The following is a 17457-nucleotide window of genomic DNA, read 5'->3' as shown; positions in this document are numbered from 1 at the left end:
TAACTGTGACAGCTTTCAATTAATATACTTGAATATTGATTATTAATTTATATTAGCTTTTAGCTGCTGTCTCTCAATCAATTACTCATTTATATGTGTATTTGATTCTTTTTACATACGTTTGAATGTGATTTTTATGCATTTTTTTCTGGAATCTGCGCGTTTTCACATATAAGTCTGAATGATATGCTTAATGCGTGTGATTGGGTTTGTTGGAAATTTAGATATATATCATTTCATAGATATATATATATATTTAAATAAACAAAAGAGAAACTTGCTAGTCCATTGATCTACGTAAACGTGAAACATTTGTGCGTTCAGTGCTCTGTACTTCAGCCTGTTTACTTTAATTCTAAATTAATTTTGTGAAGTCGATAAGATTTTACAGAAAGGGAAAGTATTATTAATTTATGCAATGTTACGCAGCGCGTACATTTTAACGTGTAGTAACGTATAGTCCTGTAGTATACTTCGGACCGAAGAGACTGTCTATGGCAAAAGGCTATGTGCATAATGGCCAATTTTTTTTCTCTAGTAATTTATTTATGCGCCATGAGACTGTTGCCAATCACTTTAACTTTTTATCGTCGCTGTATTTTTATAAAAAATTAAATGATTGGCGGATTAAGCAGTGCGTTCTCGACGCAAAAGAAGTGTGACGTAGCACTAATCCTTCGAGATATGTGTATCTCTGCTTGGCTTCGGTTGTATTGACATGGTACAAGTGCTAGTAATAGAAGCACATCGAACTCGGATTTTTTATCTTGGTTTAAATTTGAATGCGTGTCGCGACCGAGGCTCTGGTGCTACCCCATGGACAGTGTCGACGGATGCAGCTCTCAGTAAAAAATGTTGAGAGTGGAAGACAAATTAGTAATATCTAATAGCGTTTAGGAATTAATTTTAATAATAATAATTTAGCCGAAAAAAAGCCGTAGCTCGCGTGGCCACATGTATAGCGTAACGAAAGTGCGTAATATTTAATATTCTTCTATCTGGATCGTTTGAAAAATGGAACGCACGAAGAATTTTGAGACGCTATGGCTGCACGATCTTTGCGCTGATTAAAAGAGAGCCTTATAATATTCGTTTTGTATTGTCAGAAAGCAGACAAGAAAGCGATCTTGTTATTTTACTTGATACCTTACAAAATGATAGTTATGTGATATCTCTATTGATCTAGCACGATATTATTGTTAGTTCAAACAAAAGACACTTATCGTTCTACTTGTTCCTATCTGTTGTATCCGTCATATATGCGTAATTGTAACAATAATACACGGAACACGTATGTGCTTAAAACAAATTTTCTGTCAAACAAATAATGTCTGACATTTAAAAATTTTATTTAGCAAACACCATTGATATTACACCCGATATTGTAGCGTATTATTGCTGATTGAATTAAATTGTCTCATCGTGTCCACGTGTCGTGATCAATCTTGCCCCCTTCGAAATAGTTCCTTGAAAAATAATAGAAAGAAAACGTAGCTCGTATTGCGTAGATTTTTTTCAGAGCGTTAAGAAATGCGATATATTGATACCTATCTTATAACAAGTATCAAATCACGAAAAGAAAAATTGATTCCATAAATTGAAATATTAGAGAGGAAAGGAGTATTAAAAAACTCGACATATTTTGTGAAAATTAATTTTTCATTGTGCGTGATGTTAAAAGTATAATATAGTGTGTAAATAGAGTGTCAAAAAATAGATACATCGAAATATGTGGAAAGAAAGGAGTAAGCTATTTTGATGCAGGCCAGCGAAAAGTATTAATCTCAAGTAGAATGCAATATTGCAAGCCACGTACTACTAACGGCGCGTATTAAAATAACTATTATTACGCTTAAGAGATACACGGCACTGCATTTCATCGGGTAAGCAATGAATAGAAGGTCTGTTCTTTTCCGAAGAATTCTGAACTAGTGCAATAAGTTAGAGTGAAACAAACTGTACCTGTCTCAATTTAATTTATTGCATCAGTGTACAGCAGTTCAGAACTTGGGATGGAAAAAGAACACATCTAGAATTCTGTCAAGTTCGCGCTTCTAGATCTTCGCTGGTGCAATAATGTAATTTAATTGCCTAAACTGGACACGCTTGACACTCGTTTTATTTTGCGTAGTACAATAAATAAAATATATAGATTTATTTATAATATAAATAAACGATGTAATATATTTATAGCGTCAGTTCGGCTTAAAATTCGGTCTGCCCCAGCACACTGTACATAATCCTCTTGAAGCTGTTGCTCTGATGGATCTTCTCGCCGTCATCATCGAGCACGTTTATCTGAAAATTGAATTATTCGCAACCGCTCTCCATGTCTCCAAATTATAAAGGTGTGCTCCACAAATGAGCTACGTTTTAATTTGTAAGGCGTATTTTCTATCTCGCAAAGCGGCATGCATATATTCGTAGTGAATTAATGCGCAGTATGTAGAAAACGAATATAGTATTGCAGTGAGAGCGCATTTATCCTATGAATTAATTTTTCTACGCAGAAGCAGGCGAGCATTTAATGTAAAAGTATCAGAAAATGCACGTACAAGTTTCTGCGGAAATTTTAATAGTCGTTGATAAGATCCTTAACGAAAGGGAGAGGAAAAGGACGTCTATATGATCCACCCTTAACGAAACAGATGCCGAAGATTAGATCGGTGGCGTCTTTGACTATGACGTTAGTGACGATAATGTATGTTAAATGTATTAACACGAGGTAATATCGTTAAACAATCAGAACGATTCGACGAGAAATGTCTTGAAAAATTTAAGGATGTATTAAATGTATAATCTCTACAAAAAATGACAAATCGAAAATTTGTAAATAGTATTTATACTTTCTGTATAGACTTAAAAATGAATGTTATATACATACAGTTGAATAAGGTCAATATTTAGCAATTTTTTAGTTTAAATGAAAATTTTCTCATTTTATCTTTATTTTTTAAAGATATGTCTACTTATTAAAATAATTTTTGTTATCCAGTTTCTTTAAATCGTCTCTAAACGTTTTATATCGTTCTCAAACGCGATATAGAAAAATGTAATTTTGTTCTGTTAAAAAATGCGTATAATACATCCTTAAAGGAGGAAGTGTCAAATCCTCCGCGCAATATTCGGTGAGACGCGGCGAGCGATTATTACCGAGAGATGACTTGGCACGGTGTTTCAGTAGACGAAAAAGAAAGAAGTACAGAAGAAATAGCGTCTCGTGCCAAGTCGCTTATATAACTCGATGCCGTTTTATCGTCCGGCTGCGTTGGGTAACTTATAAGAGTACGTAGTGCCGAGCCAGTGATCGATAAATCTTTTCGATAAATACATGGCGAAGTAGCAAGTGACCCGGTAATTGAATAACGTGAAAAATGATTGCCTGCTATTTTAACGACGAAAGAAATATTCTCAAAATATTTTCCTTATTAAAATCGTTGAAAATTTTTTTTAACAATTCGACGCTTCTCTACAGATCTGAGCAACGCGGCCGACCGATTTTGCGCGAGATGTAAAGATTCTCAAATTCGCGTCGAGAATATAGTAGTCTACGCAGCTGCGGCGACAGCTCTGAAATTCTTGCACAGAACCCATGCGGCGACATGCGAGTGAGAAATGCATTTCCGCGTGATCTCAGCCCGGCAAAATATTTTCTACTGTGCGTCCCGCAAAATCGATCGTGAATCTGATCGAGAATAATGCGGATACTTACATATGCGGGACTCTTCGGCGGAGCCTGGTACATCTGTACAACAAATAGTATCGTTGAACGCAAGTCTCTTAAATTTTTCCTCAAATTCTTCATATAATTTTTCATAACTTCTATATAAATTTCAGATTTTTTTCAGAATTTCTGCGTATTTTATAACTTTTTACAAAATTTCTGAGTTTTTATGTTATATAAATTGGAACATTTTTCAGAAATACTGAGGAAGTCTACATTTTTCTAGAATTCTGCATATATGTATGTGAATTCTAAAATTTTTCATTATATAATTTTCAAAGACGAAATCTGAAGGTAGTTTTCAAATCTTCACAAATTTAAAATAAACAAAATTCTTAAAAATATTATTAGATATGAAACATTTTTTTACCAATGAAAAGAGAATTTATCGATTCAAGACGAAAAAATTGTGCGTGGAATTGCCGAGAAGAAAAAATTTACGCACCCTGCTCGATTTCTGCGGCGTGAAGACACCGGTGCGAGCCGGCTGTCTGACTTCCTGTACCTGATCCCCGTATTCCTCCTCTTGCAGAGCCTTGTACGCCTCGCTCTTGCTGGGATCGTACTTGACCGGTTTCTTCAGGCTGCACGTACCGCATGTGTACACAGGGGACGACTTTTTAATTTCTCTTTTGTTCTCTCTCATGTGTGACTTTTATCTTTTTCTTTTCTTTTTGTTTTGTATTTTCTATCCAGATCGGTTAGCAGCGGCCGGGGTTACAATTTGCCAATTTGCGCTTGCACATTTACTTATGTTTGCTTTAGTCTGTTCGAGAGCGACTTTCAGACGCGTCCTTCAGCCGAGTTCAATTGAGAAAGAGCGGTCATTCCTCATCGTGCAAACCCTGCGTGCATGCCCGATCAAGAAGAACGCGTTCGTCGGACACTTCAAAAATTGCGCCTTTCATCTTTGGAAAAAAAATATTCGAAAAATAGTAGATGCAAAAATAATCTCTTGTTATAAGAAAATAAGATCTGAGAAAACACTAACAACTTTCCAAAAACACTTTCCAATGTCTTTAATTTAAAACAAAATGTGTTCGTAATTTTATTTCTCACTAAAGTGACAAACTCTGTTTTAATTCTACGATGATAATTTCTTAATCGATAAAAAAAAGAGAATAAATAAATTAAATCATATATTAATTTAAAAAATGAGAGGAAAATGTCTTATAAAAGATGTTCTTAATATATTTTTACTTACACCCTTATTATTAATTAATATTCTTGCAAATATAATTTTCAGATTATTTTTATTCCCATTAAATTCTCTGCGGTACTCGTCATCTCAAAAAAATAGAAGCAGCAAAAATAGATTTCCGCAATGGCGCAATTTTCAAAAGTCGTCTCGAATTATTCGTGCACGGTATCTACGATACAAGCATACGAACACTCGTTAAGGAAACGACGAAGTTAGTAAATATTCTCACATATTCTCAACTACTACAAGTGTATATTCACATTATTGATTATTCACTACTTTGCTACATGCAAGAATTTACTGCTAAAGGAAAAGCTTTTTTTGCACGGACTCGCGAAGGAGACCTTACGAAATTTACAATTTTGTCAAATCATTCATGTCTATGATTTCTACTATGTGTGTAATATGAACGGCAAACTAACCCGAAATAATAATCGCACAATCATTTCGAGGGACTCGCAAACTCAATGGCCACATTCGCTGTGTTAAATACTATCGACAATTAAACTAATCGTTTAAATTAATTACTCAGATTTAATTCAAATATTGATAGCAATCGGAAAGATTTTCTGCATTTTGAGGTAAATAATTCAATTGTAAGATTTTAATCACAGCATTGCGAATAATCGAATTGTCAATTGAATGAATATCCAAAATATTTCTGTTGACTTGTGATAATTACAATATTTCTCAATTTTTCGTATTCGTTGAAAATTAAAAAATTTTTTCTCATTAAACTGTATTGCAAAATTTTGTTAATTTAACAATTTCGACAGACAATATGCATAATTTTCCATGTTTTAATAAGAGAACGTGCCCAATGATTCACGTGAAAACCGGGAAACTCTGCCGTCGTAGATCCGACGTACGAGAAGCATCGGAAAACGTCTCGAACGTCTCTCGACAATTTTTAATTTGGTTTATTGAATTGCGGCCACACATTCTTCGAGGCGGCGGTCTTCGCCTGCTCTTTCAAGATTCTCGCTTGCTCCTGTATTTCCTGTTTCTGTTTCAGGAAGGAAAAGTCTATGAAAATGCTGGAAAACAAACAAACCGCTACGTAAGTAATCAATCATCAGAAGGATCTGAGAGAGCCGTACAGGAAAAAAAGAGAGAAGGAGCCGATATTCCTTCTCGTTTAACGATCGGTGATCCTCCGAGTAAACTCGATTTATATTTCTCCAATTGGTAATTTCTTTTCCCGAATGACAGCCTTCATGGAAACGCCGTCTTCCGAAAAGGATAATTTTTTTCATTCGCGTTCCGTTATTTTCTAAAAACAAGTCTCAGAAAATTATTTTGACGTAAATCATTAACGTTTGATTAAAAAACACGCCTATACAAAATAAGTGGATTAATACAGATTAATAAAAATTTATTTTTTTTTTCCCAGAATAAATTTATGTCAATTTCTTTGAATTCACTCCAATTATCTTTTACATTATTGTCTTCCACTGCGATTATCAACCGTGCGAATTAACGTGTTAATTTCAATTCACGTGGCAATTAGACTTTCTCGCACACGATTTTTATTATATGATGGCGATTTACGTGAGTGTGAGCGGCATTCAGCGATGAAGCCAATTTTGTATTAATTGTATTAACCTGTGACTGCTGCAAGCATCACAGCATTAGCGATTCGTTATATGTATATGCTTAAATATGTTCAGTGGTTAAAGAATAGTTAAGAGAGAACTTAGTGGACACTCGCGTGAGTAAATTATGACTACTTACGGTACAGCGGATGCTTGGCACTTGATAGTGTCTGCGATGTTTTGATCCGAATAAAGTCCGATCGGCGAGTTGAATTGCTTGTGGACAATCTAGAAAGACACAATTTAACGTTTACGATCGATGTAACATAGAATTTACGGTATATATCGCATAGAAATAGCTCTCGTGGTTTGAAACAACACGACCAAAAATGACAGTTTTGTAAGTAGAAGCGCAAAAGAGATTATTTTCGTTTTTCTTTTTTTTATTTTAACTTTTGTTTAAAGACACAAAACGTTTGAAAAATAATGCTATACCACAGCATATGGATGTTTTGAAACTTTTGTATAGTATAAAAAAATAGAATCTATATATTAACGCATTATTAATGTGAATGTTTACTAGAGAATGTTCACTAAAGATGTTGCGTATTGTTGTTGCGATCTGTCCTCGAGTCGTGTCGCTTGCGACTACGGTATTACGTTGTGATAATATAGCGCTGTAAAAAATATACATAACTCTAGTCTGCTGGCACTGTGGACAGAACGAATATTTGACTAATGCCAAGTTTCCATTATGTCAGAAATTCGCAGTATTAACAAACGGGCTTGACTCACGCGATGTTTATTATTCTACAAAGCACCTCCATTACAAAATAATGTCATAATGTAACTATAATCGTTACTATTCACGGTTTTGTTACATCTTGTACCTTCAAAATTTTCATATTTTGAAACACGTTAGTGGCAATTACAGCAATACTTTTACCGGGAAATTAATGTTATCAAAATAAGAATTTTTGGTAATCGAGTTAATTTATATCACATCCTATACTTTTTGGTAATCAAGTTAATTTATATCACAAATTAAATTGGATTTAATTATTAAAATAATTCAATTCAATTAACTTTAATCATAAATAGGAATTGATGCAAGCTGTATCGATTTACAGTGTAATCGATACGTTGGTATTATTTTTCGGATTATCAAGTTACAAATGAATCCAGAGAACATCCTGTATTAATCCTGTAATAATCGCGTCAACATGGCGATTATAATTATTATTAGTTATTAGCGGAAAATATCATAATAGCGGGAATATCTCGTCAAACGAAACTCAAGTTTCTTGCAGATATATCGGTCGTCCAGAAAGCGTAAGCGTTTCTCGAAGCAGAAGCGGCTTACGAAAGTAAACAACGGAAGTGATCCAAACCTTTGGAACTTCATTCGGTCCCACGACACGCTGAAGTACTGTTTCTGCCACCTGCTCAGACGACGTGCAAATAAAATACAATTTAAATCCTAACTTGACAAATGCATCTCCAAAAAAATAGAAGAACTTATTTGCAAGTACGTCGGAGGGATTGAATGTATTCGGATGATTTTATAATGTCGATTTACCTTTTGTTTCATAGCAACTTCAGGATGAGCTGGTTCGTAATGATGGGGTGCTGCCCTGATCATCGGATTCGGATGATGTCGCAGGTAACATTCGCCGATAGGGGCATCCTTCTTGACCTTGGCACCTGGCAAGACCAGAGGAGTCGTACGGTAGGGCTGAAAAATTTCGCAATTCTAACTCCATCGGCACCGGTATATTATATTTTACTATTTTATATATATAATTATTTATAAGTGTATCAAGAATTTTTTTGGGAAAAAGGGTTATCAATTCTGTTGTCACATGAACAACATTGTTTGCATTAATAATAAATTTCTTTTTTAAATATTTTAAAGCTTCGAATATCTCCTTCTTATATCTGTTTTTTGAATAATAATAAATATTATACTTTGTAAACTATATAATTTTTTTTTTGTTTCCTGAAGAAAATAGAGACAAAATAGTTATTAAATACAGTTATTAGAAACGAAATGCATAGTTTTAAATGAAGTACTCATTTATCTCAGAAGTTTTAGAAATTACTTGGTCATTCAGAGTCAAAAATAAAAAAGTTGTATTTTTTTATAATTAAAAAAGAAAAAATAAATAAGAATTTTTTAAAAAATTCTTTGAACCTCCCAACTCTTTCTAAGTACGTCCATGGATATAATAATATCATAATTATTGATGTATTTATTAATATGCAATATTTTATTGTATAATAAATAATAGAATTAATATCTGGCTGTCATATAAACCGACATTAACGATAATAATGGTAACTATGCAAGTTAATAGGGCAGATGAAATAATATCCTGTCGAAGCGGTGCCAATTAATTAACTAACGAGATCTAAAATAAACCGCAATAGAGGCCATGGTGATCGAAAGATGGCTCATTAATTCCTGACGCTTCTTACGTCGCATAATTCCGAGCAACGACAAAAATAAATAATGATGATAATATCACAGCTTAATTTGACAGTGATGACCATTTCATAATATTAATGAGGTGAAATGCAAGTTAAAAAGAATATCGAATCATAAAAAATATATCAATTACTAGTTACGGTTTTATACCTCTTTAAAAGATTTTTTTTCTTTTTTTCTTTAAAAGATATCTTAAAATAATTAACGACTAGATAACATCACATTGACGGATAAGAATTTCGCGAGTACCTACTTCTTTTATTTCCAAATTGTTCTATTCTAAATCATTTAAGAAGAGAAACAATCAATATTTCACTTCTTATAAATCAAATAAATAACTCCATTATATTCTATATATTTTCTATATTTTCATAGTATAAATAATGTTCTAATAGGTCGAATATTTCTGGCTAATGACGTTACGAACCGGAAGTGATATCATTTAACGATGATTGTCTCTAAAGAAGCAAAAATTTCGCGCAGCTGGCTCACAATGAGAAAATTACATCAAATAGACGGTCATTCTCGTGGAGGATGAATTCGACTTGCCAAGTTACGAGTCGTTCCGTCACGTGCCGTCGTTTTTGCGCGATATTACGAAATTATGCAAATTTGCAGGTGCATCGTACATCGTCGATTCGCCACGCGGATTTTCTATGTTTACAGTACGAGTTACTCAAACATCCGTGAAAACAAACGCAAGGTGAAATCTTAGACAAATTCTCTGTAATATTCTGTCGCGGATATTCTTGAGCAGTCGTAAGCCAGAATGAAAATTTGGGAATGCCAGGCATTATTATCGTGACCTTTGGAGAGAGTCGTAAATAAAACTTTTCATGATATTTTCTCGGAAAACAATTTCTCATTTTACTTTCCAAGTAAAGATCACGTTTAATCGCTTTTGAAGAGCGGCTTGAGATTTACGAACAATTCATCAGCAACGTTTTCGTCAGTTTTGAAATTATTATATGAGCTTCAGAGTACAAGGAAAAATATCACAGACGTGTTAATACGTATCTTTATAATAAAAATTTTCTTGTTTTTTACTTTTACAATTTTTTAGATCAATCGCTTTTCAAGTAAAATATGAAAAAAGGCTATAATAATATCATAAAGACATCATCATGACTTTATTTATTACTTATAAGTTTATCTTTTTTAATATCAAGTGACGTCATAATGACGTCTTATAATATCTTCATAATTTTATGACACTGTGTTCTGCCTTATTTATCGAAGATATAAAATATAATAAGACATAAAAAGTATAATTATAAAAAATATTATTATCTTTACAATATGACCAATTAAAAATTGATCGTCACTTGAACAATTGAAGATAATAATAAAGAAGTTTAACAAATATTGCGGCTTAATAGATTAAATAATAAATATATTTTAATATATATAAAAATACAAAGTTTCCTGTATAATTTATAAACTTCGAGCTCTTCAGTAGAATTGAATTATGTATCCATTGTTCAGAGGTATTGGCTGCGTTTAGCAGAAAAAGCAGCTTTGCACAACTGTTGTAAGATTTATAATATGATTAATTTATACATTTAAGTCTAGTGAAGAACTATAACGGCAAGGCTAGTGATATTAAAAAATTTCAGAGAAAACAAAGCTGTGCTTTTTCCGCTGAACGCAGCCAATGTGCACGTTGGAACATTTCACAATTTTAGAATCGCGGTCGTGGTTGCAAGTTCGCGCGCAAGTTTCACGATATGAAATCGCACGATTACGATGATTCCATTATAAATGGGTCAGAAATGTTCCATTATGTTAGAGGGTGAGCCACGAGTGACTCTCTCGAAATAGATGAAGGCCTCCGGCCGGCAAAAATAACGCGCACCCTGAGCCACAAAAACCGCTTATCCCCTCGAACCTCTCTTGTACGCTTCTTTCCGCCCGTGACTTTTTCACCAAGAAGCGTTCCGCCCGTTTCATTCTTGGACGGGGAACGTTGGCAAGGTCGCACGATGATTGAGAAGGGAGAAATAAGTCGGGTGCAAAACTGTCTAAAGCCCAAAGGGCATTCCACTTCCATTTTGCCATTGATGACAAATGTCTCGACGTACAATACTTGAAATGGATGGAAGTATTTATTAGATAAATTTGAATGAAACCGATTCTATTCAATAATGTTACACAAAATTTTTTCTATGCTTTTTAAACTTTAAAGACTCTAAAATCATTAATCAGCGATTCAAAATCATTAAACGCGAGAAATTATATTACTTAATATTAAATTTATTACTTAATTTTATTCCTTTAAATTTGAAAAATGAAATGCTGAAGTTTTTATTTGTAATGAAGTTTAATATTTGAAGGAGAGGGACACTGATTGTCTCTTAAAAGTGGTGAAGTATATAACGATTATTTAAAAATCGAGTTTGGTTGATTAATTTAATTAATCTTATATAATAATTTTGTAAATAATAGTTTTGTAAATCTACGGTCTTTTTCTTTTTTTAGAAAATTTGCGTGAGCGTGCACACGCTTGTGCGTCGTTTTGTAAAAGGTCTTTCAAACTAAATTCAGACGGAGCAAAACAGCTGTTTCACGAAGTGTTTATTGCTTGGCGTCGAGATGAAACTTGAACTCTTTGGAAACTGATTGGAGCACGTTGGCAAGAGGCACACTAACGAACAGATGTTTCAACTTCATTAACACATACTGGAAGATGCAAAAAATTATAATTAAAATAATATTTGATTTAACTTTATAACCAGTAAATTCCGATTTGTTCCATTTCTGACGTAAAAATAATTAATGTCAAAATCGTCCATTAGTTCATTACATCGCTTTCTGATTTTGAAAACCGTATTGCCAAACTAAGAATAAATAAATTGATTAAAATAGTTAAAATAATTAAACATATTTCATATATAAAGACACATTAATTCTTATTTTTTTATATTTCTCAGTTTTTTTTATCAAGTTTAAACGTTTTGTTGCAGTCCTATTCCAACAAGAAAGAAATAATAAATATTAAAAATAAATTTTTCTATCATGGTACAGAATAAATTATCGCTTTATGTATCCAAAAATAATCATACATTTCTGTTTAAATATTATTCAGGAAATAAAATTCAAAAAAATGATCACTAATTCTGGAACTCGTTGACAAGCTAATTAATCATCACATTAAAAACATTGCTTTTTGAAAAGTCTCTCGATTTTTCGAACGGGAGTTTGAAAAACGCGGACCGTGGGTGTGTCTTTGTATGACGACTTCTCCTGCGTGTTCGTGAGTAACCCAGATCCCGTTCACGAAAATAGAACGCGATACCGATGAACGGCATCCGTAATGGCGATGCCTACGTGCGTTTTATTGCATAGCATGTTATTAACGCCCGCGCAAGTCTGCCTTTCATCTGGGTTGCTCCGATTAACTCCGAAATCGGCATACCCTTCTCGGGGCCGGGATAGGCGAAATTAATCAAGTTCCATTGCGAATGTTCTGCGGACACGTTTGTGTACTATGTCAAGGTTGAACAACGCGAGATCTAGATCATCTGGCGATCTTATTGCTTATTATCGTTATTCGATATCGACGTGTCAATGGGTGGAGCTAAAACTTGCTATTGAATTTTGATATTTTTAGGGTGGTCCAGCGACGTTTTTAAGCTCGAGCTTTTTGTCATATCTTATCGTGGATAAGAATACATAAATGTCATCCAGACAAAAAAACAACAAATTTTATAAAACGAGCTGAGAATATTCTAACAAGTGTAATGCTGCGTTCAAATGAGAAGAGAAAATCGTGAGAGAAAATCACTTAATGTTAAAAGAACGTAATAAAATTTTTAAGTAATAAATAAATCTACTTATATATGAACATATACTTTTAATTTATATTTACTCTTCTTATTTGTATAATTAATTAAATAATTATGTTAAATAAATAATTTTCCCATATATAGTTTCACCTATAATGTGAATTATTTAATCAATTAAAAAAGGCTTAAAATAATTAATTGGACGTTAAATGAGAAAAATTCCAAGAGATATCTCTATCAAGATAGAACAAATCTGACATCGTAAGAATACAGATTTTGCCCTAAAATGCACGTGACTTGCGCTATCTCCAATCTAGAAATATTCGTTTGGACCAGAAAAAATTCTGAAAAAGAATTTTGAAAAAATAAGAACGAAGCTTTTACGTTGACGTATTTTTCGAACGTCTCCGTGATGCTTTTTCAACAATGCAGCTCGTCACTCGCGCGCGAGATCCGCAAGCACATCTTGGCCACGAGGAAGGTGCACGTTCAAGGGCAAAGAAGAGAATCATCTCGCGTTTTTGTCCCTGCCCGATGTAATTCTTCCTCCTTTAATGAGCCTAAGCAAAACCGATGAAACTTCTCGTCTCTTTCCGTACCCAGTAAACAGCCGCTTCCTCCTCTTTCGGATGATGCTCGATGTTGTAACGATAGACGGTCGTGTAAGCGGGCATCTTCTCGTCTCCGAGAGGCGTCCCGCGGAGAGGGCTTCCCTCGCAACCACCGACCTTATGTCACCACTTTCGCGCGCGGCAACCCTTTCGCGGCTCTCGCAATCGTCCTCGTTCTCACGTCGTCCCTCGTTCGCGACTATCGCGGGATTATTCGCGCTTAAGCACTACTGGCTCGACGCGAGCGCGGGCGGCACTAACTCTGGCCTTTTCCACGCGACTCCTCTCGCTCTCTCCGGAGACCTCTCTTGAAACTCGTTCGCTTTCGTAAAAGCTCTTGACACCAAAAAAAAAACGTCATAAGTCGAATGTTCTTCGGTAATCTCAGACGTAGCGACTGTAATCGAATTAGCATCTAATTTTAAGAAATAGGAGTAGATACGTTTATAAATAAATAAAGATATGTCGAGTTTTTAGGTCAAAGGTACATTCTTGCTGATTATCCTTTAATTAACTCCAATTGATAATTTCAATAGCTAAGACAATTTCATTAATTTTCTTGTTGCACATTCTTGATGATTTTTTTTTAATGTATACACTTTTATCAATTAAAAGGTTACAACCTTCTGCAAGGTTTTGTTTTTTTTTTTAGTGGGTTTCAAAATGCAACCAAGCAACTTGTTTTTACTTATAGATCTAACCATTTTACGTTCAACCGTTTACGAGAAAGGCTGTCGGAATTCTAAAATCCATAAAAGAAAAAATAGGCCTGTTTTTTTTTATTAGAATAAATTTTTGCGCCAGTTTATCTTTCATTCTTTTCTCTCTAAAAGGAAAGAAGAGGAAGGAAGATGAACTGGTGTAAAAGTTCAGTCAAAAAGAATAAACCTATATATTGTTGCTATCTTTTAGCTGAGTGCACCTTCTTTTTGAATGTACCTTTTTAAATGTATTTTTTAAAATACCTTCAAAATTCCTTAGACTTTGTCTTTAAATAAAATTATTTATAATCAATATTTTCACTCGTGTTCTTAGCTTCTAAAATTTCTTACAAGCTATATAATTATTACCACAGAATAATCGAAGGAGGCAATCTTTTTTTTTTTTGGCAACAAAATTCCGCGATGAGATTAATGAGAGAGTTACTCGAGAGTGTGTAAATTTCGATCGCCAAAATGAGATCTCGATAAATCTTTCATTTATCCTATTTATTTATTAAACAACGTCGTATACAAAAGATTTTAAATATCGCATTTTTTTCAAAAAAAAAAATCATAAATGTCTAATATCATTAGCGTATAATTAAAAAAAAATTTCGAGTACATTGTTTTCAATTTGAATATTTTTTAATATATCAAGGAAGGATTTGCTTCTTTATACGCTCTATTATTTGTGGTCGCAAAAAAAAAAATAAATAAATTCGACCGTACGGAGAATGTAGAAAGCGAAAGTCCTGTATCTGCGGGACGTATCAGATCGGGACAGGCAGAGGTGGTTTTCGATGCAAAAGCGATATTTATAGCGTGTGGCAACCGGCTCTACTGGTGGACTTTCCGGCATCGTGGCGGGCCAACAAAAATATATTCACACTTCGGACTTCCCACGAATAAAGGTACCTCCGTCGCTTCGCAGCGATGAACGGTGCACCCTAGTACCGCGATATACGCGATGTCGCCGTAATAAATGCGATGACGCGCTTCTCTCTTTCTCTCTTTCTATCTCTATCTCTCTCTCTTTCTCGTCGGTATCTCGCAAAACCTGTTAAAACGTTTCGTTAAACGACGGGAGACATCTGGATGCGAAATCGCGATATCGCAAATCATTTCCCCGTTGTCGTTAAAATCGCAAAATTTCAACATTTTTCCAAAACCTCGCAGTCCGCGATTTTTTCCCTGCCTCTACGAGTTAGTCGAATTGATCACACATTTACGCGATTAATTGAATCAATTTTAATTGAAACTGCCGTTTACGAGATCTCTTTTGCAAAATTTTTATAAAGTCCGTCATATGTACTCAATTTCGTCACCGATTATGTTATTGATTACCGCGACGGGCCAAAATTTCGTCACCTGAAACATGCCGTTTCGAAATGAGTGGGAGACGGATTAAACGCAACAAATGTCCTGTCACACTACATCCGAAGCGTGATCCGGCAATGAGTTATTGGATTTCAAAGTACAGAAGAGTATTTCGGAACGGGCTCAAGCTTGCCAGACGCCACGATCATACTGACTCGAGAAACCAGAGTTTGAACTCTTATTACAGTAATTCGCGTGCCTTTGACACAGCCGTGTCTATATACTTATTTTACGATGTGTACTTCAATCTGTTTTCCCAAATCTTTCTCAAACGGGACTTCGTATTACGAGCAGATCGAACGTTTACTTCGGATTACGATTCTTTCGTTCCTTCCCTTCAATGAATCCTCTCTTCGTTTCAAATAATTATTCAAGAAAAGATGAAGAAAGACATTTTCAGATGTAAGAGCAATCCTGTTGATTTATACAATTTTCGCAATTTTTCAATAGTTCGTTACAGAGAAAATCCCAGAGAACTCTTGGAAAATAAATAAAAGAGACATTTATGTGATAAGCAAGGAGTTACGATAAGACGGTTTCAGATCTGTATTTCATATCTATTTTTAGCTTTCGCGCGCTTGCATAATTTCGAAGCTGTCAATTACGTTTTGCCGAATTATAGCGTCTGCTGATATCGATTAATTCTACTTAACAACGCGCATTTCTTTCTTTCTTCAATTATAATTAAATAATAAATTTCGATATAATAAAACTTTTTTTTTCTAAATATTATTACGTTTTAAAATACATCTTAGTACGTCTTATTATTTATATATGCATAATTTCTCTGCGTGTTTAGATTATATTAAAATTAACGCATTAAGATAACATTAAGATTGGAAGAGAGATATTTTTCAACGATATGATCATGCTGTTTTACTAATGTAGGCTATTTTAATCTGGGAAAGAAGTAAATACGATGTCGGATCTTGATTTATACACTAAAACAAAGCCGACTATTCCTTCGCGCGGATCAATGAACTCTCCAGCGAATTTGTATTGCCAACACATGCTTGAAAGTTCGATTTTCAAAGACTAAACGCACTTTCGTCCCAGATTCCTTAGAATTCTTAAGAAGAACCATTATACCGATTTTATCGTTGGATCTAAACAAATCCAACAGTAGTTAAGCGGCTGGCTTTAAATTATACAATCAAGATTTTACTCAAAAACGCAAAATCCTTTTATCGATTTAATAAATTTAATTTATTTCTAACAAAGGAAATTCTTTCTACAAACATTTATTTCTACAAACCAATTCTTTGTAAGATCAGATTGAGAATTTCGACGTAACTTATTTCTTTTATTTCTAATATATAATTTATTTATATATTTAATTATTTTCAATTATTTAGTCTCTTTATATTTAAATTTTTAATTTAATCTTTTTATATATAAGTCTTTTTGTTGATAAAAATAGTAAAAAATAATTTAATACCTGCGACAAATGAACTCTTTCCTCGCGAATCTCGTCGAGGTGTTCGTGCGGCATAATGATCGTACTGCGAAGGGTATATTCCGGAGTTGGCGTTGACCTGTACTCCTCGACCGAAGGCGGCCGAATTGGGCTCTTTGGTAATTCTTGCGGATACTCCTTCGGCTGTTTGTATCTGCGTGAAAGAAATGGAAGAAACATTAATATGATATAGCAGATCGCGGATTTGTGTCGCAGCAGCGGCAGAACACAAGCAGCTTCGTGGCGGGTCCTCGACGATCATCACCTTTTATACATTAAAAATAGGCCGATTAACTATGATTTTACAAAGAAAAAGAACTTAGAGACTCCGATCGTGCTGGATGAACATTAAAGTAAAAATGTATTAATTGTACAGAATTAATCGTATAAAAATGATTCTTTACTGTAACTCGGGAAAAATCAGCTTTACATGTTCAAGAGAGCCCAAGTAACACAGTTATGTTCAAAATATGTTTAATAAACAATAATAATAAAAAGAGCTTTCAATAAACAAATTAATATTATATAATATAAATTCAGGCAAATAAGAGCTAAAATACAATTATTATTTTTGTCTAT

The 17457-nt window shown here is 34.0% G+C and overlaps 1 protein-coding gene across 9 annotated transcripts in view; it reads right to left on the bottom strand.

Moving 5' to 3' along the window:
* Positions 1 to 1638: 1638 nt before the first annotated feature.
* LOC108752890 (PDZ and LIM domain protein 3) overlaps positions 1639 to 17457 on the bottom strand; it is a 20820-nt gene continuing 5001 nt past the window's right edge. For 4 of the 9 annotated variants that reach the window (XM_018494064.1, XM_018494061.1, XM_018494065.1 and 1 more), the window contains exons 3-9: positions 16861 to 17032; positions 8040 to 8195; positions 7852 to 7902; positions 6660 to 6748; positions 4170 to 4308; positions 3713 to 3745; positions 1639 to 2298 (exon numbers count right to left, since the gene is read on the bottom strand). In XM_018494064.1, coding sequence (XP_018349566.1) covers positions 2206 to 2298; positions 3713 to 3745; positions 4170 to 4308; positions 6660 to 6748; positions 7852 to 7902; positions 8040 to 8195; positions 16861 to 17032 — 733 coding nt within the window. In that variant the 3' untranslated portion in view covers positions 1639 to 2205. Of the gene's footprint in view, positions 2299 to 2555; positions 2636 to 3712; positions 3746 to 4169; positions 4309 to 5697; positions 5963 to 6659; positions 6749 to 7851; positions 7903 to 8039; positions 8196 to 16860; positions 17033 to 17457 lie in introns of those variants that run through there. The other 5 variants (XM_018494066.1, XM_018494069.1, XM_018494062.1 and 2 more) reach the window with 4 other exon arrangements.

The sequence above is a fragment of the Trachymyrmex septentrionalis genome, unplaced genomic scaffold (genome assembly GCF_001594115.1).
Source record: "Trachymyrmex septentrionalis isolate Tsep2-gDNA-1 unplaced genomic scaffold, Tsep1.0 scaffold62, whole genome shotgun sequence".
Lineage (NCBI taxonomy): Eukaryota > Metazoa > Arthropoda > Insecta > Hymenoptera > Formicidae > Trachymyrmex > Trachymyrmex septentrionalis.
Note: the sequence above shows the minus strand (reverse complement) of the source record. Positions and strands in the feature narration are given on the sequence as shown.